This window comes from Teleopsis dalmanni, chromosome 2 (genome assembly GCF_002237135.1).
Source record: "Teleopsis dalmanni isolate 2A chromosome 2, ASM223713v2, whole genome shotgun sequence".
NCBI classification, from domain to species: domain Eukaryota; kingdom Metazoa; phylum Arthropoda; class Insecta; order Diptera; family Diopsidae; genus Teleopsis; species Teleopsis dalmanni.
The window spans coordinates 28,450,502-28,477,683 of record NC_051847.1 but is presented as its reverse complement, the minus strand read 5'-3'; the positions used below and the strand labels follow the sequence as shown (position 1 = coordinate 28,477,683).

At 27.9% G+C, this 27,182-nt stretch overlaps 1 protein-coding gene across 1 annotated transcript; it reads right to left on the bottom strand.

The window, feature by feature from the left end:
- Positions 1–2,711: 2,711 nt before the first annotated feature.
- LOC119681769 (probable cytochrome P450 6a18) lies at positions 2,712–4,359 on the bottom strand. The gene is made up of 2 exons (XM_038095047.1): positions 3,238–4,359; positions 2,712–3,167 (listed from the first exon to the last, which is right to left on the bottom strand). The coding sequence occupies exons 1-2, from the start codon at positions 4,127–4,129 to the stop codon at positions 2,752–2,754; spliced, it is 1,308 nt and encodes a 435-aa protein (XP_037950975.1). The 5' UTR covers positions 4,130–4,359; the 3' UTR covers positions 2,712–2,751.
- Between the last annotated feature and the right edge of the window lie 22,823 nt (positions 4,360–27,182).

Below are 27,182 nucleotides of genomic sequence, written 5' to 3'. Positions count from 1 at the left end.
TTATTACTTCATCAAAGTTTAAATAATATCCACTAGAATGAGAATGTTCAGAAAGAGCTGTTTTTTCCCCATCATCATTACGTTTACATGTATTTTTGTTTTCATCTAATCTTTTTCTTTTTATATTATAAAAGGAGCTCATAAAAAAATTTCAGCCAAATCGGAGATCATGAGATCATTTTTTGCCAAAATCCGTTTATCCGTTTACGGTTTGTAAAGAATGACCCATATAAGTTAAGCATGATTCTTAATCATCGTCAACACTCGATTGCCATATCAGAGGCTTCATTACGTGCATCGCTGGTGACTGATTCTATATGACGGTTGCCAAACCCTGTACAGTGTACATAACTCAAACTTAAAGCCTTGAGGATAAGATTAATGTACTATTCATTTGCGAAAATATTCTTTAAAAACTACACAAGAATATTCTGATTTACAAACAAATACACCGAATTATTGAAATTGCCTTCAAGCATTCATACTAATGAAAATGTAATGTCTAACATTATACAATATACCGTTATTGCTTAAGTTCTTGAAAGTTCTGGACGCCATATCAAGAAACGACAGACTGTTTTGTGGTGCTTTGATATTCCTCCTAGGCGAATTCAGACAAACATTACGAGTTGTGCCCCAGTTAAAATGTGCAGTCAAAATAAGTGTATGTTTAAAATTAACTTTAAAATGATACAGAGTGTAGAAATTTAAATTGACCACAAATAAGAGAGTGCAAATTTCAAATGACGTTCCTACGGGACTCAACGCATATCCACTCTTCTAGGCAGGCACTGAAATATCCAAATAATTTTTGATATCACACTCAATCCAAAAAACAGAAAAAGATCATTCAAAAGATCATTGATTATATTTGTTACCAAATATGCTGATGTCGATACAGTATTTAATAAAATTCATGATATGCTGGATAGTAAAATGATTTCATTTAACTCCATAGATACCGTAATCGACGAAAATGAAGTTTGAATTTTTACACCGAGTTCTTGAATTCGTTGGATGTACCAGAACTATCGCACCTTATTTTGCGTCTTAATAATTGTATCACCAATCATTATATTGTGATATTGACTACGTAGTCAAGACACACAAACATTCTGTAATACAACCAAATTAGTATTCAAGAAGGTGACCAGCAATATCATCAAGGTAACGGTAACCAAAAACAAATTTAAAGGAGAATATGTTAAATTTACATATATATATATATATATATATATATATACATGAAGCACGCTTAAGTATTGCAAAGCCGCAATATTTATTTTAGAAAACGTAGAGACTTAAAAATAGGCGAAACTAAATATACAATCTTTACATTATCTAAATCAATGTTTTTATATTTCATTTTTCTCTATTGCACCGTTTTGCACCCCGACATCAAACTAGTCCGAAGCTCAAAATCGAACGTGGGCTCAAATCATACAATGTTGTAAAGTACACACATTATTACAGAAGTATAACTTTTAAATATGGGTATAGGTATAGTAAGAATAGAGCTTTTATACACCCCCGTAAGATAGATCGTCTACTAATGTATCATCGAAATTTTTTTATATTTATATGAAAAGAAGCATAAACATTGCTTTTAAAATTTGCATTTGATTAAGTAATGTATAGGCGTATATAATTTTTATATATGCATCAATATAAACAAAATGTGATCATTTGTATTGAATGAAAATTTTGTAGATTGTTATAAATTGTATTGATTTCAACCCATTTGCCGTTGTTCATTCTCTCATATTCCTTCTACCTGATTTACCCCAAAAAAAAGACACATTAATAGTTTTTAACAATTATATTATTAACAACCATCGCTACAAGTCCATAAATACCAGTAGATAAAAACAAATTTACCTGCAATCATGCACTCATCAAAAATTCATTACGTATTGGATATATAAAACAGTCTCATGAGCACCTTTCACTTGGCGATCTTTTGTAATAGCCAACCATCCATAGATGGACATTTATTAATTGTCTTACTTTCAAATCCATTCGCGACAATATATTCTCAATTATTTCATCTACCAGGTTAGTAAACAATGTTACTATTAAAAACATAAATTTCATACACTAATGTATAACAGCTATACATTACAAATATATACAAATATAGTTCTTTGGTAAAATGTTTTCAATAGTACAATCGATAGTTTCCACTTGTACAACAAATTACTGATTTAACTTTGATCAATATACCATATGTCTAGAACAAAAAAAATAGACACATGAAAAAGAAACAAAGCATTCGTAAATAAATAAAATATAATATAGAAAGAAGATAATAGATAATAAAAAACAATTTTAATTAAAACAAAGTGATGATAATTGGGATAATAAAATATAATTATGTATCTTAAATCCACCAATCGGTTACCTTAAGCAATTTCATATAAATATATAATGTGGTCAGTAATGAACCTCTGTCTAATGAAGAGTTTTTCTTTTCAAATATTCAATTAACTACCTGTAATGACAAATAATTGATATAAAACGAAAAACTCCTTCCATAAGCAAGTCTACTGAATAAGTTTTTTTCTATTGTAATACCTAGTTACACTCCATGAAGTCTAAATACTACAAACTAATTAAAAAACAACTTATGTTTTAAAATTACTTAAATACCATTTATTGATGTGTATAACAATTATTTTTAAAAATATATTCTTAATTTCATATACTTCAACAACTTTTAAAAAGAAATGTTATCGATATTTAAAATATTATTCATAATTTCTCCACTTTTAAATAAACTCCCTTTTCAGCGCCACGAAATATTTTATTCTTTATAAATTGTATTGGTATCTGTGTCCTTTTTGTGGGAGAAAATCGAAAATTTTTAAGTAATGAAGATAATCCAATCAGGACCTGAAATTCAGCAAATCTGGAACCAATGCATGCTCGAGGTCCTCTGCCAAACCCCAACCACGCCATTGGATGACGATTTTCGACTTCTGTCTTTGTAAATCGTTCTGGATCAAATTGTTCAGGATTTGGATATATATCTGGATCATAGTGTATGGCATCCAATGGTATAATCACAGTAGTTCCTTTTTCAATAACATAATTTGTATTAGATACAATATAGTCTTCTGCGGTTTTGCGGACAAGACCCGGAACTACTGAATACATACGAATAGTTTCTAATAGCAAACAGAAAAAAATTGTCTTATGATATTTTGTTTATTACATCTGTCACACCTAACAACTCACCATACATAACTTGAAGTAGATATTTCATTTCCTTTACTGCTTCATAGGTTGGCTTTCCATCATGCTGAGCAATGATTTCATTTATTTCTCTTCTGGCCTTCTCCTGTATGTTTTGATTTAATGCCAATTCATATAAGCAAAAACTAAGTACACTAGCACTTGTTTCAAAACCTCCTACAAAGAATACAAATGCTTGTGCAGTTATTTCATCCATTGTTAAATTATCTGCTGTATTTAGTTTTCTTAACTCCATGAGAATGTTAAGATAATCTTTCCGTTGTTCACCAGTTCGATCTCGATAATCCACAGCTTCACGAACAACTCGAAAAAAGAATTGAGAAACTTCTTCAATAATAATTTTAAATCCTAGTTTTCGAAACAAATTTGGAAATAAATTCATTAATGACACAATAGGCATACTGTACCTATAATAGCAAAGTTTTTCACCAATTTCTCTAAATTCGCAATTTGGTTCCTTTAAACTGTTACATTTTAAACCGAATGCAACACTTCCAATAACATCGGTTGTGTACCGTACCATAAGATTATCACAATGAACCCCATCATCCATATTTGTTGAACTTAACGTTTCTTCCAAAACATTGACTAACTCATCAGCGATGTTGACTACTGTAGTGAGCATGAATTTAATTTTTCCAGATGTAAAAGCTGGAGTTAACTTCCCCCGCATTGTTTTCCAATGGTTGCCATCTAGCTGAAGTAAATGTGCAGAAATTGGATCATCTTTTTTATTATAATAATATCCTCGATCAGTGAAATTTCCAAAATCCTTAACGCATATGTCTTGAATTAAATCGAGATCTAATAACATCACCGCTTTTCGCATATACAAATAGAATCCAACGAATCTTCCACTTCCTTTATATTTCATATAATATTCGCGAATAATTTGATATAATGTTTTGGATCACGTAAACTCCTTGACATTGCCATAAAATAGTTCTGGTTTGTCATGCAATATGCCACGTTTACTAAAATAGGAGTTGTTTCTCTTCAATGCCAAGTATATGAGCAGGAAACTTCCGAAAATAAAGTATGCAAGGATTCTTATTAACTCCATGTTGACAGTACTATTTCACGCAGATTGCGGGATTGACTGCAAATCAGCAATCCAATAGACTTATATTGTTTCGTATTTTCTTAGTTTTTAAAGAAAAATTACTTGTCGATAATTAAACAAGTTTTTTATGTTGCGCAATTATGTGATTAAGTTCTTATAATAATTGTTAGACTCAAAGTACATATACCATAATTTGAATGTATAATAATATGATAATGATAAAATTTACATATGATTACAAGTATTAGACGAGTCTTCCGGTGTAGGTTTCTCTGTTATATGTAAAATTTTTATAATCTAACAGATACCATTTTTATAGAACTTATATATTTATATAAAATAGTTTTTACACATATATGCAATCGTAACCCGTTGCGATGTACTGATTGACACCATGATTTAGTTATATGTTAGTTTTATCTATTACCATGTTCATAGATATGTTTCGTTGTGATGGGTTGCGCTGATGTGACGAAAAAGTCAGAAGTGCTTATTTAGAGAAATAAATTCTAAATTCTAAATTAAAGATTTTGAAAATTAACAAAATAATTTGTATTCGGTATATATGTAAACCTGGAAAAGTGACGAAACTGTTGCAACTTATCCTACCATTTTAGCTGCTAACTATGTTTGCATGTTCTGTACAGCTGTGTACAGCTCATAGACAAAATAAATGCAATGCAATAAAATTTGAACCTGCCAGATACTATACTGATTTTAAATCCATATCAAATCGTCCAACAAACCTACAAGAGTTGTGAGAAAAATATAAAAATACAACGAGTGAGGGGCATTCAATTTTAAACTCAATTGCTCGAAATTGGCAATGGGATAATGAATATCAATTCTTCAAGTCAAGGACTGAAATTTCGAAATAAACAGGCACAACCCAAAATCATTTCAATTGGTAATATTTTCCATAAGACCATTGATTGTATTTGTTCCCAATTTGTAGATGTCGACACAATCAATAATAAAAATTAGGTCGTACTGTATAGTGAAATGAAGGCGACGGTACTGCCATCGACCTAGGGTGCTCTATTCTAATCCATCATTACAACTAAAACTGTATGAATTCAAGTTCTCACAAGAAGAATGGTCTTAGAACGTAACGATAATACGATGGCAACTATACGCAATGCTTAAAGAACACAATTTGGACAATGAAACGTATGTACGTTACACAAGCTGGAAAAGTTTCTCAACGCTTAGCTGAATGCGAGATACTCAAAACAATCTCCTAGGTGTTAGTGAACTAAGATAAAATGGCAATGGTGAAGTCTCTAACAACAAAAGTTATAAGTTCTTGTGCTTTGGTTTGCCTAGCGAAAATGACCTCCATATGAAAGATGTTGGCATTTATCTAAACAAAACTACAAAAGAATCCCTTATGTCATGAAAGATTATGTATGTCAGAAAGAATTATAATAGCCCGCCTAAAAGCGAAATATGGAAATGTGACCGTCGTTCAATACTACACCCAACAGAGAAGCGGACTATGAAGATAAAGAAAAATTTTGTAGTCTTCTAGAAAGTCCACTTCAGGATATAGCAGAACAACAGCCAATTTATAAACAAATCTTTGAAAAAAAATATGGCTGGTTGGACCACACTCTACGCAAATCTATCAACGAAATCGCACTTGCCTCAGTAGAATAGTATCGACAAAGAAAATCGAGGTCGAACAAAGACTACATGGAGAAGGAAAACCAATTCAAGCAAATCTTTCAGTGAACTAAGAGGAATAGTTAGAAATCTTTTGTAATTAAACTTTTTGAATATGTCAATAATAATGATATTAATTTTTATAAAACCTACATATTTATATAAAATCGTTTAAACACATATATGCAATCGTAACCCGTATTGTTGAACTGATTGACACCATGGTTTTGTTATATGTTAGTTTTGTCTATGGCCATGTTAATGGATATTGTTCTGATTTCAAAATCAACAAAATAACAACATAATTTTTATTTAACATATTCTAGATAAACTAGATAAAACTATTGTAACTTAAGCAGGAAGCTACCGAAAATAAAATATGCATTCTTATGATCTCCATGTTGGCTTCACTGTTTAACGCGGATTGTGGGATTAATTGCAATAAATTTATATTATTTCGTATTTTAATGGTTTTTAAAGAAAAATTACTTGTCAATAAATAAAAAATTTATTATGTTATCCATTATGATATCTATGCAATTAAGTGTTTATAATAATTCCTAGGTTCACTCAACATTTTAATTACAACTGATGCTACCTGTGGATGTAATAATTAAATAGTATTATGTTAAAAACGCTAGAGATTATTGGTTGTAGAAATCTTTAAAGTTTTAAAGCAATTGGTAATAATATATTATTATTTACTATTTTGTTTATGTTGAAGCTATTTGAGCCAGTGCAATTAACCACTTTTACTCTTTACGCCTTGACTGGTTTATTGTTTATCACTTCATCAGACTAAGCAATAATTGACCTGAGATCTGCATACTTCCCCGAGGAGCCTGTAACCATTCTGAAATTTGATAACGCGGTGTTAGTAAATCTGTCAGTTTTCGCAAATAATTTCAGGGCTCCATCCTTTATATATTTACTATTATTAGCATAAATAATATAATATTAAAACTAAATTGTATTGGAATATATCTGAACTGTATAAGTTTTTTATCAGAAAAACTTTTAAATTAAACAAAAAATTTTGTATAAAATTACAAAAATTATTAAGTATCGAGTATTTAATTCATTTATAAATTTATCTGAAATTCATTATTTCTTTTGTAGCACTACAAATTATTATTTTGGCTAAAAATGATATATTTGGAACATAATAATTATTTCAATAAAAATTATTGTATACTTAATTTTGAAAAAATAGTATATATAAATGTATGGGATATGATATGTTAAAGCTAAAAGTATATCTTTATAAACAATAAAATATTATCCTGACGCCTGAGGCCTGAGCTTAGTTGGTTGGTTGGTTGATTGCAGTGGCAGGCCATTAGATACCTTTCATCTACCTAAATTAACAATTTTTTGCCGTTTATAGAATAGTAGAGACTAAATCCATCCCGCCGAATTTAGGTAATTTAATAGGTCTTTCGTCATCACTGATGAACAGTGTTCTGATAAACTATCAAAAAAGTATATTGAGATATCGTATTTTGCTTCGAAATTTTTCCTTTTCCATTCATTTCTAGAAGGGAGTATTGTCTGAAAATTTCTTTCAAAGTCTATGCACGGATTCAGTTAGTCCGATGTCATCCTATACAGACAGTTTGAAACTGTACAGAGAATCCAAGGCTTACTCTTGGCTATATTACTAATTAACTGGCAAGTAATAGAGTTTTCAAGTTTAAATTTAAATTCATTTAATGTACTTTAATATCAATGGTATCGAATTGATATATTATCCATTGATATACCCTACTCATCGAGAAGAAATATATATGCCTTAAATTATATTCTGAAGTCATTAAAAATAATAATAAATATTTTCTTCACCATACATATAAATAACAAGCTAGTACGATATCTAATTAAGATATAAAAAAAGACAAAAAGCATTCAAGATAGTCTACTAATGCGGTTTTGTCGTGCATTTAAATACCGCATTTTAATTTAAAAAAATTAATTATGCCATAAAATTAATTATGTTTGTTTTTATTTAATCAATTTTTATATATTTCCTTAATTATTTTTATTACATATTATATGTATCTTGGAAGTTCTGCCTTTTAGATATGAGTATAATTTATATATATGGATATACTATATTGACTTTTACTTTAAATGATTAATAACCATAAAAATTATGCAAATCTCAAAAACAGTTTTATTTTTATAGAAGTCTATCTCATCTGAAATTATTTCGAATTCATGGAATACTTTCAGATACTTCTCTGCTACACTAATCCACTTGATGAGAAAAACCAAAATGCTAATTGTTTAATTACTTTAAATTAAGCGTAGCTTGAATAACTTTGAATTATTAAACAAACCTAACCACAATGAGTTATCAAGTCAATATGCACTTCACTCAACAATAAATCATCGTCCAAGCACTGGCAGATAAACGGTCGGTAATTAAAACATTAAATGATGAGTACATTTCTGGAAGCGCTTGAGCTTCTGATAAAAATAATCTTTGGTTGGAAGCTAAAATTAAATTACTCATGTACTTTTTTAGTAGAAACGTGTTTAAATTAATTTACAACTATGCAAAATGTTTATGGAATATGAACGAAAAAGATATATATAAATATGTAACATATATAGCGCAACTATAAATTTTTAAACATTTTGTATAAACAAAAGCAACAGTTCTACTTCCACAGAGAAGTACTTGAGCGAGTTGCCCTATAAAACAATGCGTAATACCCTTTTCAAAAATAACCCGAAATAAAAATCAAAAATAGATAATAAACAACTGCTGACCAGTTGACATTTAACAATGTATATAATACACTTGACCATCGACACCTTACGGTTGGCCTCCAACGGTTTCTCATCCGATTAAAAAAAAATCTATTGGGCAGCAGTTTTTCTCCATTGAAAATATCTTTTGTTCTGTGGAAGTGTTGGGAATTTGCGTTGACAACTTTGATTGTTCTGTATTCAATTTAAAAATAAAAACAATAATGTCAGCATGTAAATGACTTCAAAAGCCCATCAAAATGTTATTGTTTTTTTTAACAGATTTTTTTTTTTCATCTTTCCAATTGGTCAGATCTAGGTGGTAATATATTAATGTTTAAATAAATTTAAAAACGTTTCAAATTAGATAATTTACTGAAAGTCCCATACATACGATTTGATATGATAATTATTACAATTTTAATGAAAATAAACAATTGACGTCACAATGTATTTCAAATTGGAATATTAGCATAATTTATATATTAAAGTTGTGGAATCTTATAATAAAAGATTTTTTTAATTTTTTGTTTTTAATAACATGTAAATTAGATTGATAACTATCGAACAGAGTGTATACGTTCAATTGCGTTCATAGGTTTTTCCCAATTAAAGTGCATACTTAAAGAATGATAATTTATATTTATGTTATTAAGTATTATTAATTTAATAAGTGCTTTTTCAAATATTTTTTTATTAATTAATATATTTATTATTAATATTTTTACTATTTAATAATAGTAAAAACTTTTTTATTCCAATACTTTTTAGTTCCTGCACTTTGGCAAAAAACTAAGAGATATAATAAAGAAAATTGTATATATCTCAAAGCAATCACTATTTATATACAAATATAGATAATATAGTTTCCTGTTTACACTACTTTTTCTATACCGATTTCTATACAGTGCACATTTTTTTCATTTCCATCTCTTTCTTAAATTAGCTAATAGATAATCACTTAATAGAATACATAACTTTACTGTAAATCTTCAGAAAATGTCAGTCGAGCTTATTCATACGCTTTTAGATGTTAATAATCGTAGTAATGTTTTGCTTAAACTATAGCTCGTTACAAATGAATAAACTTTCATGCGAAATAATCGCCAACCAAAAATCGCCGACTTACTGCAAATCTAGAACTCTATAAAATTCATTAAAGCACAAAGACTTCAACATTATCAATATAGAGCTTGGAAGAAATCCTATATTAACTTTTAATGCTAAAAGGAAGGCTCTGTCAGATTTATCAAAGCACAAATTGTTCAATGGAATGCCCATGTGGTTTGAATGATGGTGGCAAAAATCTAAAAAGGGTTTTTAATGTTAAAACGACATCACGATCGCCCAAAGAAGGTTTGGAAACAATATTTATAAAGGCGCTAGATTTTCACTAGTGTTGTTAACTACTAGACGTGTTATCAGTAGACCGAAAGAAATCGCCAGCAACGTTATAGCGCACACACTGAGGAAAATATACTGTAACCACATACTTTTTAAATTGACCTGAGCATTTTGTTGAAAAATTTTTAGCTCATTGGGCCAACATGATGCCTCAAGTAAAAATATTTTTACTTGAGATTTAATTAAAATCTTGATGGAAATTCACAATATACTTAAAATTATGCACGTCGAACATTATAGTGTAAAAAGATATCCAAAGCTTTCTGCGGTTGCCTACTTATAGCTTATACTTATGTTTACTATACAAACTATTCATGACGCATCAATAATGAAGAGACATTTGTTATGAAATCCCTCGATTCATGAGAAGTGCGTTTAAGCTTTCTCTTTAGCCTACATGCCTACCTGTCTTCTAATTATTATTATTATTATCAACCACAATGGTATGTTGCGACCTATAAGGTCTATTATGCTCTCCGAGTCCGTTGTTTTTATCTATACTTATAGATGTTTAAGTATTATTGTTGGAACGAATATATAATATGTTTCTTGCGACTACCTCGAATAATATGGATATGTGTATAATGTGTAAGATTTCAATTTGATTGGAATTTTATAAGATACTTTAACTGATATTTCATAAGTATTTTATACAATTTATTGCATAATTAATTTGTAACACTTTTTACTACGAAAACAATTTAATATTTATATATTTTATTGAAAGTTACATTAAAAAGTACCTTTTTAATTAGTAAAGTATTAAATAGTACTGAAGAATTGTAACCTTGAAGTCTTTTAAAAAACTACACGCTTAAGTGAAAGCCAAAACTTAAGGTCAAATAAATATTTCAAGCTAATTAAATATTAAGTAAAAATAATTTTTAATTGACAACACAAAGTTTATTGAATCAAATATTCAATATTTTCAAATTCAAGCAACGCTTAAACAGTCATTAATTGAAAGGACATGATTAATATTATGAATTTAATTAAAGCAAAACGGAATTATAATTGCAACTGCAGTAAAAGATAGTTAATAATTGCTTAATGTAATTACGTTCTTATATAATTATACGATTCTGTCTCAAACAAATGTCAATTAATTATACTGTATAGGTGCTATAATAATTTATTTTTCATTAAAATTGCCATAAGTAAATAAACCTTAATTCTAATTATTATGTATTATTTCTATGTGTTCGAATTTTGGAAATATTGAGTCTTTAATAAAATCAATTAAGGTGGTTTTTAATTTAAGAAATTCAGTGAAATGGTCAATTAATATATATATCTCTATATATATATATTTTATATCTATTTTTTTCAACTCCAATTTAGAGCATGGGACGTCACCGATACGTCTTCACCAGCAATCACAATTTAGATTAGCACTCGAAGTTTACCTGAGTTAGGTTAGGTTGAAATTTACCGACGATCCAAAGGGATCCACTTAGGCCTATTGCGTTACCGTATAAGAGAAAACGGTAGAGAGTCTTAAACCCACCTTATGCTTTCGACAAAACTTAAAATGCTTTTTGAAGAAAGGTCTTGCAGTTGACTAACATCCTCGAAAAAGAAGACCCGTAGCGTAGTAAAGCAGAGCCTTACAGTGCAACAAAGCACATGAGGGGCACTTTCTGCGACAGGTACAATTGAAAGGAAATTAAATCCAATGGCATGATTTCCTAACCTCCAATAACCAGTGAGTATCTGAGTTAGATCAAGTTGTTGGACACTACTATCTGCTTGTTGATTGCACTGCACCACCTGTTTAGTCTGTTGTCATCATATTTCCTTAACTAGTAACTGATCCACTTCTACATCTCTTTTCTTGTTTCAATAACATTATTAATTAGGTTTATTGTTCTTCATTAAGTCAAAGTTTGTTAAAAAAACAAAAGTAAAATAGTGAGATATCTATTGATGAAGGCTTTAAGGTGTCTTGAAAAATCTAAAATTACTTTTCAGGTGATGCAGACATAAACCAGGACAAATGAAATAGCGAAAATTTGGTTGGAAGTCTTTTGCTATAGCAATACGATATATACACCAAAACATAATAGAATTAATATTAATCGTGATTAATCAAATTAATCACAATAATGACAATAATATTTATAAAAAATGAGGCATCAAACTCATTGATAGAGGAAATTAAACTTTTCGATTGATTTTTGAACAAAATGGATAATTTACATAGTATAGACTACTTTTTCATACTCCTACACTTCTTATACTTAGCAGAGAGAATACCAAAATTCTTACTACGTGTCTGACAAGGGACTATACGCTGAGGTAAGTCTTAAGAAAACGGACCATTCAGACACTAGTATTTATCGCATTTGTTAAATCGATGTTGAAACGTTTAAACACATTATCTGTATAGGTATACCTTAAACTGAGCAGCAGCATCTTAGACAACAACAAAAATTTAAATTAATTTATTGAAGTTTGACTGATCATACAAAGCTGTTATAGATATTGTCAACAGCGTTGTAAGGTTAACCAAACTTCAATAAATTAAGTAAAATTTTTGTTGTTGTCTTTCTATTTCAAAAGAAATTAACATTATTAAGTTTAATGTTTAATGGCACTTAAGTGCCTACATTAAGTTCTCTATTTTAATAGAGATATATGACATTGTAACATACAATATCAAATATTTACTAAGATTTCTAGAAGTCTAATTGATTTCCTTAATACTGAATAGTTTTCTAATGAAATCATTACTAATTTTTTTAACTATTATTATGTACTATATTTCTGTAAACAAATCTGCAATGATTTCCAACAAATGCAAATCAGTCAGTCGTTCGATGTGTTAAAGAAAACAAATATTATTAACAAAAATGCATAAGATGTTATATCTTTACCTGTTTTAGTATTTACACTGGAATACCTTGTATTTGCCATTTGGAATGTTATGAGTAAAATTATAATAAATAATAAAAGTTTAATATTTTTTTTGATTTTAAGTAAATTTTAAACAGTTTTTATTTTGATTTGCACTTTGTTGAACTTCAATAAACACAGATTACCGTACAACCGAATTATGTTACTTTGAAGCGAAAACCAAAACAAATTTTTCACATTTATTGAAATATTGTTAAACAATATTGATAAAAATTTGATAGTAAAAAAAACACAATTCAGAAAGGACTAAGCTTGAGGCAAAACAAAGTCCTGCCACCACAATTTCCACATCAGTAATTTTACGTTTTTAACCAACTCGGGCAGAGGACCTACATTAACCGATGCACCGTTTATGCTGCTGCAATGCAACAGATATTTTGTTTGTATTGACTGCCACTCAGTTATATTAAAATATTTTCTAGAACTCACAGCGCTTCAATACATGTTTTGTGTTCTTCAATCAAAATTCAACTAATTTAGAAATTAGTTTTCGACTACGATGCGAACTAAGATACTCTGCTTTAGTTAAGATAAACGCTGCTCGCTCGCTGCAACAAATGAAACCGAAACATCATACAAATAATCACAGCAGCTTCACAGCGATTGTCAGCAACAACAATAGAATGTTTTACATATCAGCAACAAATTGGGCAGCAGCAACAACTGTTGCTGCTTTATAACAACAAAAAAAAAAGAAAAAACTCTGCATATTAACCCGCCTGTTGCGTTTATTGAACTTTTACACCAACCAAATTTTGTGAATTTTATTGAAGGTCTTTCATTTTATTTAAATTAATAATTGTAAACTATGTTATTTGAATGCATTTTGTGTGAAGCTTATATTTATGGATTTTTAATATCATACGAAACCAGTTTCGTATAGTTCAATACTTTGCAACTGTATCTCTAAAAATTACAGTCTAAACGCTTGACGAGTTTTAAGAGAAATTGTTGGAATAAAATTTGTTTGAATAAAATTTGTTTAAATAAAATTTGTAATAAAATGAGAAATGTCGTTTTAACATATCTTAAAATTTATAGTTATTGAAATTAATTTGAATTTTAAATTAGTGGAATACATTAAATTATAATGTAGGTGTATGTGAATAAATTAAATATTGATTTATGTACTTAGTTCACAAAATACTGAGATATTTTATCCAATATATCTAAGAAAAACAAATTTTTTCTAAGAAATACGAAATTATTGTTAAACATACTCTTCTCAAAATAGTGATATATCCATTTCAATGCATCTCTAATTATATTATAACCTTTTTGAAATCCGATGCTCTCGAAATAAGCTTCAGTTGCGAGAGTAATTAACATATCTTACGAAGAGTATCGTCTTATGTCTACAAAAAAGCAGCAACCGCTGTAAGATAGCTCTGGAGAGTACTATGTAAGGGGATACAATTTAAAGCTTTCATCAACCTGTGATATAGTGATGTATTCATTGCATCTCTTATTGTATTATAACCTTTTTGAAATGCGATGCTCTCAAAATAAGCTTCAGTTGCGAGAATAATTATCTTACGAAGAGTATCGTCTTATGTCTACAAAAAAGCAGCAACCGCTGTAAGATAGCTCTGGAGAGTACTATGTAAGGGGATACAATATAAAGCTTTCATCAACCTGTGATATAGTGATATATTCATTGCATCTCTAATTGTATTATAACCTTTTTGAAATGCGATGCTCTCAAAATAAGCTTCAGTTGCGAGAATAATTATCTTACGAAGAGTATCGCCTTATGTCTACAAAAAAGCAGCAACCGCTGTAAGATACCTCAGGAGAGTACTATGTAAGGGGATGCAATTTAAAGCTTTCATCAACCTGTGATATAGTGATATATTCATTGCATCTCTTATTGTATTATAACCTTTTTGAAATGCGATGCTCTCAAAATAAGCTTCAGTTGCGAGAATAATTATCTTACGAAGAGTATCGTCTTATGTCTACAAAAAAGCAGCAACCACTGTAAGATAGCTCTGGAGAGTACTATGTAAGGGGATACAATTTAAAGCTTTTATCAACCTGTGATATAGTGATGTATTCATTGCATCTCCTATTGTATTATAACCTTTTTGAAATGCGATGCTCTCAAAATAAGCTTCAGTTGCGAGAATAATTATCTTACGAAGAGTATCGTCTTATACCTACAAAAAAGCAGCAACCACTGTAAGATAGCTCTGGAGAGTACTATGTAAGGGGATGCAATTTAAAGCTTTCATCAACCTGTGATATAGTGATATATTCATTGCATCTCTAATTGTATTATAACCTTTTTGAAATGCGATGCTCTCAAAATAAGCTTCAGTTGCGAGAATAATTATCTTACGAAGAGTATCGTCTTATGCCTACAAAAAAGCAGCAACCACTGTAAGATAGCTCTGGAGAGTACTATGTAAGGGGATGCAATTTAAAGCTTTCATCAACCTGTGATATAGTGATATATTCATCGCATCTCTAATTGTATTATAACCTTTTTGAAATGCGATGCTCTCAAAATAAGCTTCAGTTGCGAGAATAATTATCTTACGAAGGGTATCGTCTTATGCCTACAAAAAAGCAGCAATCACTGTAAGATAGCTCTGGAGAGTACTGTGTATGAGGTTGCAATTTAAAGCTTTTATCAACTTGTGATGCAGGGAATAAATTTGGAGAAGCAACAATCCATTTTGAAACCAACGTAAACATACTATCTCTTTTACAAATTATTAATAAAATCCAGTGAATATTTTATACAAAAACTATGTCATAGACTCCTCTTAAATTACTTATACGCTTATATCAACGTAACATTCAATAATATTATAGTTTATTTGTCTTATTATTATTTTGAATTATTTTGAATTTAAAAATATTTATATAAGCCGTAATTTTTTCTTTCAGAGTTGTAAAAAACAGCATTAAGTCTGGTTGAAACAAATTGGCATCACTTTTAAAATATGTTCAACTTTTTTTTATTGACATTGTTTTTTTATGTTGTGTACAATATGAAATATAAACATTGTTATTATTAAAAATTAATTAATTTAAATAAAACGAAACAAAACGAATATTAGAAGGGCAATGGTAAGCATATTTACCTTATACATTAAAATTAATTTATTTATTTATATATCTAAAAATTTATTAGTAAATAAAAGGGTCGTATGATTTTAATGAATGAATGGAATTTTACAACACATTTCCAGTGAATATTCACAATAGATTGATTTTTGAACTTGGCTGCACTGAAGTTTAAGACTTAAAATTTTTTGCGAGTTAAACCTAACTCTGAAGATTTTAAGAGCATTGTTGTTACCTCACATGTTTTCTTTCGTAATTTGCGATTATTTTTTTGCTACTCTGAAAGATAAAATTACGCCTATTAATTATTATATTTTTGTTCGCAAATTTCTTCTTATAAATTTAATTTATTAATTTATGCTTACATTAATTTGCACTTTTTTAAAATAGATCAAGATACTTGAATGAATCTACACTTTTTAGTATCAAATTAAGACTTTAACCACTATTAATAAATCTAAACATTATTTAACTATTAAAAATTGTTGAACTACTTAAATTACACAGAAAATTTGAATATAAATTCAATCATTTACATAATGCATAATTATTCAGACTTAAAAACATATATCTAAGAATGGTATATTTTTAATGTAATAATTTTGTATTATTGTATTTGTTATATTTAGATATAAGATGAATATTACATTGTCAATGTTAAAACATAAATATTTTTTGACATTTTTATATATCATCAACCATTTCTTGTCATAATAGAATTTCTAGCTCTTCATTAATATCAGTTAATATTGTAAATATTTCTTTTAGTAATTTTATTACTAACTACACATTTGGCAGGACACTAGTTCGATTTCTGGTACTTGCAGTCTCAAAATAATTATTTACGAACAATTAAATACAAGAATTATATCCAAGACCACTGATGATGGGTATTTGGCAATACTCGAAACAGCTGTATGGTCACCCAAAAATTTAATTAATTAATATAATATAAAATTAATTTCTGTTGTTGTAGTTCAGTACTATTCAAAAAAATCTGCTTATGAAAAATAATTATTATAATGAAATTATTATTGTAGTCAAGCATAAATTCGTACTAGAACTTACAATGAAATAATTATTAAGTTAAATTGTATAAATATTTCTCATCTCTAAAGAACACTCCCAGTCATAAATATTATATTTTATATGTTAGTTGATTTACTCAATGAAAAAATTTTTATCAGACAATTTAGACTAAAAATAAATTTAAGCCTGTCTCGAGAGTATTAGTCATTTTAGAAATCATTTTAGAAATTATTTTAGAAATCACATAACTTCCAATATATAAGTGGCTTAGTAAGTAAGTTTACACTTAATAACTGCCGCATAACTGGTGTTAATTTAATTAATATATAATTATTTTATTAATTAAATATAAATTAAAATGTTCATAGTTAAAATTTTTTTGTATTCGAAAATTTCGCATAAATTTTAATTTGAAGTGTTTGAATTTTTGTACTGGCAGTACGGGTAGTTGCTTTGAAATACGAGTACTATGAAGGCCAATAATTACGCACCGACAATTAAATTGCAAAATTACATTAAGAATATTATTTTCCAGTATCTGTACAATAATTTTACACATAAATATATTTTAACGACATTCTAAAAATAGTTTCAAAAATTGTTATTAATAAATTGCTTTTTGATTTCTCACATAAATGAATGATTGTTTTATTGTATAACTAAAATTAAATATTAATAGAAACAATAAAATACATATATTAATAAGAATTTATTCTTCAGTATAAAAAAATAATTCTAATTATAAAACTATTACTCTCATGAATATTACTTATAATTAATTTGTTAACATTCTACTTAATATAATGTAAACAATTTTTATCTGAAATGGGGAACGAAGTTAACTATGATTTCACCAAAGCTTAAAAGGCACTTCACACAAAATAATTGATATATTAATTGTAATATAATTAAAAAATTAATAAAATAAAAAAATTAAATAGTATATTAATAAAATTTTTATTGATGGTGTCTAATTCATACAGCACTTAAGCCCATCTTCTGTACATTTTTCTGAGGTTGTTTAAGATATAATGTTCCGCATTCCGTATTATATATCCACATTCAATCCATAAAGCTTTTCTTGAAGTGATAATTTTAACTTTAAAACCAGGGGGAAGTGAAATGGTCCCAATGTTTGTGTAGAAAATAATCGATAATAATAATTAATAATAATAATTTTGCACATCGATGACTTCAAGCCATTGCAGAACACTTAAAAGTATTATTAGAAAAAGCGTTCATGTAAACACCTACGGTATCAAATCGGGATCGAAATTTGGGTGGTACACCCAGAAATATATGCACTTACCATATATTAGTTAAATTAAACTGATGATTTTGTTAAAAAAATTTTAGCTTATGTGGTAAAGAAAATTTGAAAACCAACATATGGTGACGAGTAAATATATTTTGACTTAAAATTTAGTTAAAATCTGATTAAATCAAGCAAATTATTTCTCTGAGTGTAATACAAAACAATACTACTAATTCATTGCTCCGGATACTATTTATAGTAATATCTAAATGGTTAGGTGTTTATATAAAAGACACAGTATTTTAATGAATTATAATAATATACATTGGAAGGAAATATCAGACGGTTTAACTTGACGGATTATGTTTCCATAATAGCGTTAGAATAATAATTATTTAAAATAATATGTTTAGTTATAGTTACTCAAAAAATCTTAAACATACAAATCAAAATGATCATCATACAATAAGATGAGGTACTGGGTACTTACTAACAGTGACTTTCTTAATACTGTTAAACTAAGTTAGGCCATTGCTATCGATTTTTTATACAACTTATGGAAACTTAAACGAAGATGTAATAATTAAACACAAACATCACGGAAATATTATATCCAAGAACCTAATACTTCCATTCGCATTGAATATTGTCAGATTTTTATTCAAATTTAAACCATTTTATATGCCAAAATTGTTAGAAACATATTAGCCAATAGGAAGATTTGAATATATTCAACTAAAAGTTTATATAAAAAATTAGTTTAGATTTATTCTAATATAAGAAAAATACTAGAGTCTCGTGAGGAGAAAAACATGTCTTTAACTTAAACAAACTATAGGCTATACATCATATAACTTAAACTTGCTTTAAACTTAATAGACCTAGTTAATACATCATCAGATCATCAGGAATATATGCGTCTTTAAACAAATTGTGTTAAAACTTCATTTTTTTTTCAAACTAATGGCTACAGACTATGAAGCTTGAACGCTTAACAGATGAACTCTTAACCTTAATAGATCTAATTTCAGGATGCTTTGTCATATCATCAGAAGATATTTTAATAATATTTCTGTTATTTACAGGTATTCTATGAACTTTTCGTTATAAAAACAGTTTTTTAATTATAAATATTTATTTATATATAATAGTTTTTTCTCTAAAATTTTTTAAAGACTGCAAGAAAAAATTTTTAGAAATAAGGATTATGCTTGGATGGCTGAAAACCCATATATAATTTTATGATAAAATCATAAAAAATAATTAATTTTCCCATATTTAAATTCACAAAATTCGTATTTTATTTGTTTAGTTAATATTTTTTATTATAATTATTTATTCATATATCATTGTTTTTTCCTATAAAAGCATTTAAAGCATTAAAAAAAATGCTCAAAAATATAGATAACGGTTGGATGACTCAAAACTCATATTTAATATTATGATAAAAACATAAAAAATAATTATTTTTGATTTTTATTCAAAATAATCCATATTTAAATTTACAAAATATATTAATTGTTTAGTTAATATTTTTTATTATAATTATTTATGCATATATCATTGCTCAAAACTATAGATTATGGTGGGTTGACTCGTAACCCGTATTTAATATAATGATAAAATCATAAAAAATAATTATTTTTGATTTTTATTCAAAGTAATCTGTATTTGAATTTATCTTTATCTTTAACTTCTCAGTAAACAATACTAAAGTTAAATAAATAATTCATAATATTAAAATTTAAATAATGCATAATGTATATAATTAAATTAATGGGCAAAATATAAAATTATTGCATATTTATTAAATTTGACCAGATGTTTATAAATGTAAGTACGCTATTATTAACACATTCTATAATAACTATAGAATTATATAGTTAGCAATGTTTAGTAGATAACAATTGAATATTTTTACTATTTGAAATCATTATGCTAATTACACAACAATTTATTAATTAATCTGTAACAAAAAAAAAACTACTCACAAAATATTAGCGATAAAATAAAAATTATTTACACAGTCTTAAAAAGAATCAGACAACTCTCACGATTTATTTGCATTTTTAATAAAATTTAAATAAAAAAAACACTGAAATATATGCCGTCGGAGCACTGTTCGGAAACTGTGTGAAATACGTAGTTTAAATTACATTATTTATTATTCAGTATAATTACCTTAAAGTGAAAAATTCAATTATGCACTATTCCCAAAGCATTTTGCGAAATATAGAAACTGCATAAATGTTGTTAGGAAAATCTTTTCTATATAAAATCCATAAATCGTGCGTAATCAATTCAACAGTTTTTGCATAAAATTATTTTAGAAAATTCAAAATATTTTAAAATTCTCGAAATATTGCACTTGTTAAACAAATTATCTCATATTAAACAATTTACAAATTATTTTAATATTTAATTTAGATAAAAAATATTTATTAGCCAAACACTTTAAACTTAATAACTTTTTTTGTGGAAAAATTTAAATGCCTTAAAAATGATAAAATCACAAAATATTCAGAACTCAGCCAAAGTTCAACGAAAATTTTCCAAGAAACGATTTGGCGTTAACGGTAACATTTAAATAAATGCAGGAAAAGCCAGTGCGACAGTGACTTTTATACACGGCGACAAGTGGTAGCGGAAAACTCACTACACAACAACACTACACAGCAATGCAAAAACAAGAACAAGAACAAGAATACCGAACTGAGGTACATGGCTGTAATGCAATAATTTCGTTAAGCATTCAATCTGAAGTTGACCAATCTAGAACGCAACAACACCAACTGCAAATGGCAGGCAGCGCATGCGTTCCACAGTTCCACAGTCTCACAAAGCAAAATGCTCCAGACTCCATACACCCCACATTTACCACGCCGGAAAGATTTCAATTAGAAACTTTTATCAAAAATAAAAACTTTGCAGTTACTTGCCTTTGTCAATGTTTTATCTAAGGTAAATTATACATCGAAATCAACTAAGCTTTTTAATTTTTTTTTGCTATTATTCTATGTTTTAACAAGATAATTAAAGCTTTAACAGCTTCTGAACTTAAAAAGACTTTATATTCTATGTATTAGAGAAATACTGAAAAGCTTATTAAAAGCTTATTATTTTATCAAAAAAAGCACACTTCCCCAAAGTTTTCTTTTTTTAAATGAGCTATGTCGAAAAAATAGATTGCACTGCCTAACACTGAGTGTCTTAGTTCTTCGTGTCCTTAGTAATAATAATCATAGATGATGAAGCATGCTATGGTTTCATCCACCAGAAAACTGCAATATGGATATCATTGAGGTGAGTTAAATTTATATTAAAAAATTTATTTTAGCAGAATTGTTACAAAACCAGCACTTTTAGTATCCGAACGTAGCAACCAATTAAATTTGTTTTTATGAAAAAGGGATAGTACTATAGACCGAAAAGATCTATTGTGCCATTTAGATATTTAAAATTCATATTAAAATAACTGTTTTTTAGAAGTGTTACGAAACCAACACTTTAAATATCCGAACGTAGGTACCATTTAGATAAGTTAAGTATATAATAAAAAATCAATTCCTCCAGGATTGCTGCAAACCCAACCATTTCAGCATCTTTTTCTTGCGAAAATATTCGCTTTTTTCGAGTATATGAACTTTGCGATAGTTTACTTTGGTTTCTTTCATAAAAAAAACTGGTATCGTATATATCATTCCGATATGTCAACTCTTTATTAGATTGGTAATATTATACCAGCAACCCTACGCAGCTAAATTGCATCATTGGATCATTGTATAACCATATAAAATTTTAAGTGATTAAAAATCACCTTGAAACTGTAGCAGAGCCTAAAATGATTTTTAATGGAAGATCTTAAAGTCATATTGAGTCTTTTATATAGTGCGACCCTAGTATGCTTAATAGTTGTTGCCAATACTATTAGACAGTGATAATGCAGATATCTTTCTTTCTTCTATATCTTTACTAGTACTGCTACAAACATCATTAAATTAGATATTAGATTTTCTAACACGGTTTCTTAACCAGGTATATTTAAAAAAATCAATTACTTCAAGATTTTTAACAGCCAGGCACCATTTGTATCCTTTTTAATCAAAAATATTCGCTTCTTCTGAGTACATGGAAATTGGGTTTTATTTTTAAACTAATTTTATTTTCTATATAAAAGTTGTTTGATTTTTTTATTATTAAATATTTAAATAAATTGCAATTTTGTAAACCTTTTCTTATTATTTATAAGTATACATGGTGACCCAATTAAACTGCAACTTTCATAACGCTGTATTATTCATATAAAACTAAATTTTATTAAAGCTATCAAAAAAATTATTGGAATAGAATATTAGAAGCAATAGCATTTTTTGAAATGGTTTCGAATATTGAATGTGACTAACATTAATACTTAGCATGACTCGGAGTCAGTAAACGAACACTTCATCGAGTCGCATGTTACACAAATGTAATCTAAGAAATCTTCAAACATTCACAAAATATAAATTTTTGAACACATCAAGACTCAATTTTTTTAATATTAGTATTAGCAAAATACCCTACACCGAAAGTTTGGGATGAGTACCCATCTGATGATCATATATGCCTTTACAAATTATGAAACTTTGTCTCTTAACTAGTGTTGATTAGATCGTGCTTTATATAAAGTTGAAGTATTTTATTGAAGCTTCCATTCTCTCCTACCAAAATGTTTGATTGTTTATGAAGTCACAGTAACTTACAAAGTTTTTCGTAGTAGACATTAGCCTGGTACTTAACATAACAGTCTGAAATCTGCAACGATGATGTACTATTGGATGTTGTGATCGCCAAAACAATCATAAACTGTTATGTGTGACTTCTGGCGCTTATTCAAGCACATAAATTATCATATGATATCTCTGTTAAGTAAAAACGATTAATTTTGATTTCTTTAATAATTTTTAACTTGGAAAACTATTTTTATTTGAGCAGACAATACGAGACTAGGTGGAATAAGCTCAACAACCGCATTGCTCAATCGAACCTAAATTTTTTTTTCAAACATTAATGAAATCCTTTGTTCTTATTGTAACTTGTTAGTCTTCGTTCGGGACTTAATCTTGAGTGCGCATTGTGCTTCTACCGCAGATTCAATTTTCATCAATTTTACCATAATGTTAGTCATAGCCAAACTATGAATCAAGCCACGATAGACCGCTTCAATATTTACATTGGGATATTGAGGTTCTAAACGATCGCCTTTTGCGGTTTTCCGGTGAAGTATATTCTTCATCTCAACTTTACGTTTGTATCTTATCACGAAAAAAATATTCCCAACTACTTGAGACGTAAGTTCTTCTTTTTTGACAAAATTCTCAAGAAAAATTATTAGCGAAGCACCGTAGTCATACTGACATTGTTCCGTGTAAGTTTTTTCTGTTACCGAAATATTACTACCCTTCGAGTCAATTCCAGAAAATTTGATGAATCGGTAAAGTTAAGGACTTTAGCTCAACGAGTCTATAAAAGATGTAAACAGCATCGGATCAACCGCTATAGAAGATATATTACATTCAATGGATTCTACTTTGAAAGTAAGTAAATGTTATTTAATTGATTAATGCTTTTTATTGCTTCATTTAATCATTCTGAATACTTATAATACTTAAATATTTGAAAGCATCTATAAAATAACAATAACACATTTATTTATTTATAAATATTTTATACTAGTACAATGTCATAAGTCAATATTTTAAATTAGTAAAACTACAAAAACAAATAAAGTAACAAATTCGTTCATTTAAAATGTATTTGCTTGAATGTCAAATTCAATATTTAAAACACCATTTGGTTTACTACATTAATAAGTACTTGTCTAAATGCTACGAGACTGTCTAGTCTATAAAAAAGATACTTCATACACAAATCAATTTTCACGCCTCTAACAACAACAGCAACAATACCTACTGAATGAAAGCAAAATTCGTTGTCTTCATTTTCGTTGCTATCTAAAAATTGGCATCTTCGAAATGAATCACAAATCTTCCAAACTAAATAATTGAAATATTTTGAAATAATTTGTACTAAATTGGCTTAGTTATTGAAAATGCTATTCCACACTGTTTACCGCTTCTGTTTTTATACACAATTTTTTCAAGATTTTACTCACGAAAAAAGATTCGAAATAAATTTCGAATATTTCGTGCTCTGCTTTCGCCATAAACAAAAAAATTCTAACAAAAATAGCCCAAACTTTTCATTTGCTTCTTCTTCCACGCTACATTTTTCCTGAAGAATTCATTCTTCGCTTCTATCGCAACAGTCGGTAATGGATTTTCTTCGAATTCGGTCTAAGAAAAGCGAACGGGACATTTTCGATAATTAACTCGAAAAAATATATTCGCTGCTGAAAATTAATTGAAAATTATAAAAATTACAATATTTTTGTGAATAAAAAAGTTAAAATGTGAAATTATTTATATTTATTGTTGTTTTATGGAAAATAATAGAAAAAAAGTGCAAGAAAAGTAATAAAAAAATATATAATAAAAGTATTCATAATTTTTATATAAGTGCTTATACTGAAAAAAAAAAAATATTGTGTCTATAGATTCTCAAATTCTTCCGAGGCGAGCATAGAAAATTGCAGGGAGAATTCTTTTATGAGTGAAGACTTTGCGTTTTCGTAGGGCTTAAGTGCACTAAAAACATGTGAAAGTATATTAAAATTTTTTTAAATCAGTTTGACTCATATATATAATATTATAGCATTTCAAAATTACTTAATCTATAATAATAAATATGATTAATATGACTTTCGAAGCAGACTCCCATACTTATATTATAATTAAACTCAATAATTTTAAATACTATTAAATAATAATAATAATTGCATACAAATTTTAATATTATTAGAATTTTATTACAAATTAACAACCAATTCGTTATATTTTCTGAATAAACATGAGCATTTTCGACAAAAATTAAAATTAAATCGCATACATTGAGATATAAAATTTTTTAATTTATTTTTATTGCATAAATTTTCATACAAGCCCACCACGACGCGTTCTTTATTGTATTTCAAATTTTATAATTCTATTTCTTTTTTCTTTTTTTTTTTGTTTTCACAACCTCTTATTTCGAAATTTTTTGTATATTTTCGTATATAATATATATATTGTATTATAATGTCTAGCCAGTGCGCTAATATTACACATATAAATTTATTCAAATTTAAATTTTTTTTTGTTAATATATATATGCCTTCTACATAATTTTGATATCATATTTAAACATATCTTTTAACATTATTAAATTTTAAATGAGTATTCCAAATAAAATGATGTTATATTAATTATAAAAAGTTTTATTAACATCAGACCTTAATCGTCCCAAGTTTTACCTCCAGCAATCACGGTCTGAATAATGTTATTATCTTTGATATCCCCCATTTTTTGTCGTCTTCATGCATTCCTTCCAGTCACAGTAGTTGCGGATGTTCTCATTTACTTTTCATAATTCTTTCAATATTCTGTCTTCATCTCTTTGGATAATGTGCCCAGTCACAAGTTTTATGTAGTTTGTAGTTTATGTGCTTCAAAATAAAAACTTAAGAAACTAACACCGTAAACAATATAACCAATCGAGATTTCCCTTAAATTAACTGAAGGGTCTTTAATAGTTGTCATACAAAAAAAATTTAAAAAAAACTTCTGTCGATAAGTGAATCATGAACAATTTCTAATGAGTCATTTCAGAATATCACGAAGATCTGTTGGAACTATAGAGAATTAATTGAAAAATTTGGATAGTAGTAATCATCTCTGTATACTAGACTCAATATAAATTCTGGATTTTGTAACTTTAATTCTGATCATTTTATACAAATTCAATTTGATTCGATTAATGCTACTTCTTGAAACGACAGTGTCTGTTGTATAACATAAGCCGTATTCCATCAGGAACATAGACTATTTACATAGAATCGCCAAGTACTTCTGTTTAATGCTGTTGTAGATCTGTTGTAGATTAAGAAAATATTGCGGATTATACTGTATAAACAAGACTTACTGGTCGTAAACAGTATTTTCAACCCTCAGAAAAAGGAAATGCCCTATTTAACATACTGGTTGTATCATTTATTTGATCGTAATAAGCATAGCTTGATATTTTGCTTTTACTGAATCCCAGATCTAAAAGGTATCTTGATTCACAACAATGTACAAAGCAAACTTTATAAATACTATAACATATATTAGCAAATATCTAAACTGTTTTCTTAAACAATTTGATATTTACTTTTTTTTTTATTTTTTTAATTTTACTTTTTTATAAGAAAAGGGTATAAAGGAAACAGTGAAGAAATTTGGGAAGAGTGAATCTGTAGCAGATACGCTAAGACTTATATGCTCTGAAAATAAAGAGGAAGATTCAAATTTATACTCTATGAACAGTATTAAAAAAATCGTTACAGTATCCATATATCCATTAAATTAATTGATGAAGTTACAATAAGTATATATAACCATTCTAAGATATGCCTCCCCAAACTTTCACCTTTTCACCACCATACAGTATTTACTTACTGTACTAGTATTGTGAAGTTGGAAGGCACTGAACAGTTTTATGACTATTAGGAAAAATCACAAACTGCTTTTATTCAAAAACACATTTTTCCAAGCATATAGAACACATTATCTATAACTGTTACATCACTATCGCCGACGTTTACTATGTAGCTTTTTAAGTAGAGATTTTTTGATGACACTTTTACTGTTA

Coding starts and splice junctions, on each gene's coding strand:
- LOC119681769 (XM_038095047.1), bottom strand. CDS start 4,129: ATGAAATATAAAGGAAGTGGAAGATTCGTTGGATTCTATTTGTATATG. Junction 3,168..3,237: donor TCTACTTCAAGTTATGTATG/GTGAGTTGTTAG, acceptor GTTTGCTATTAG/AAACTATTCGTATGTATTCA.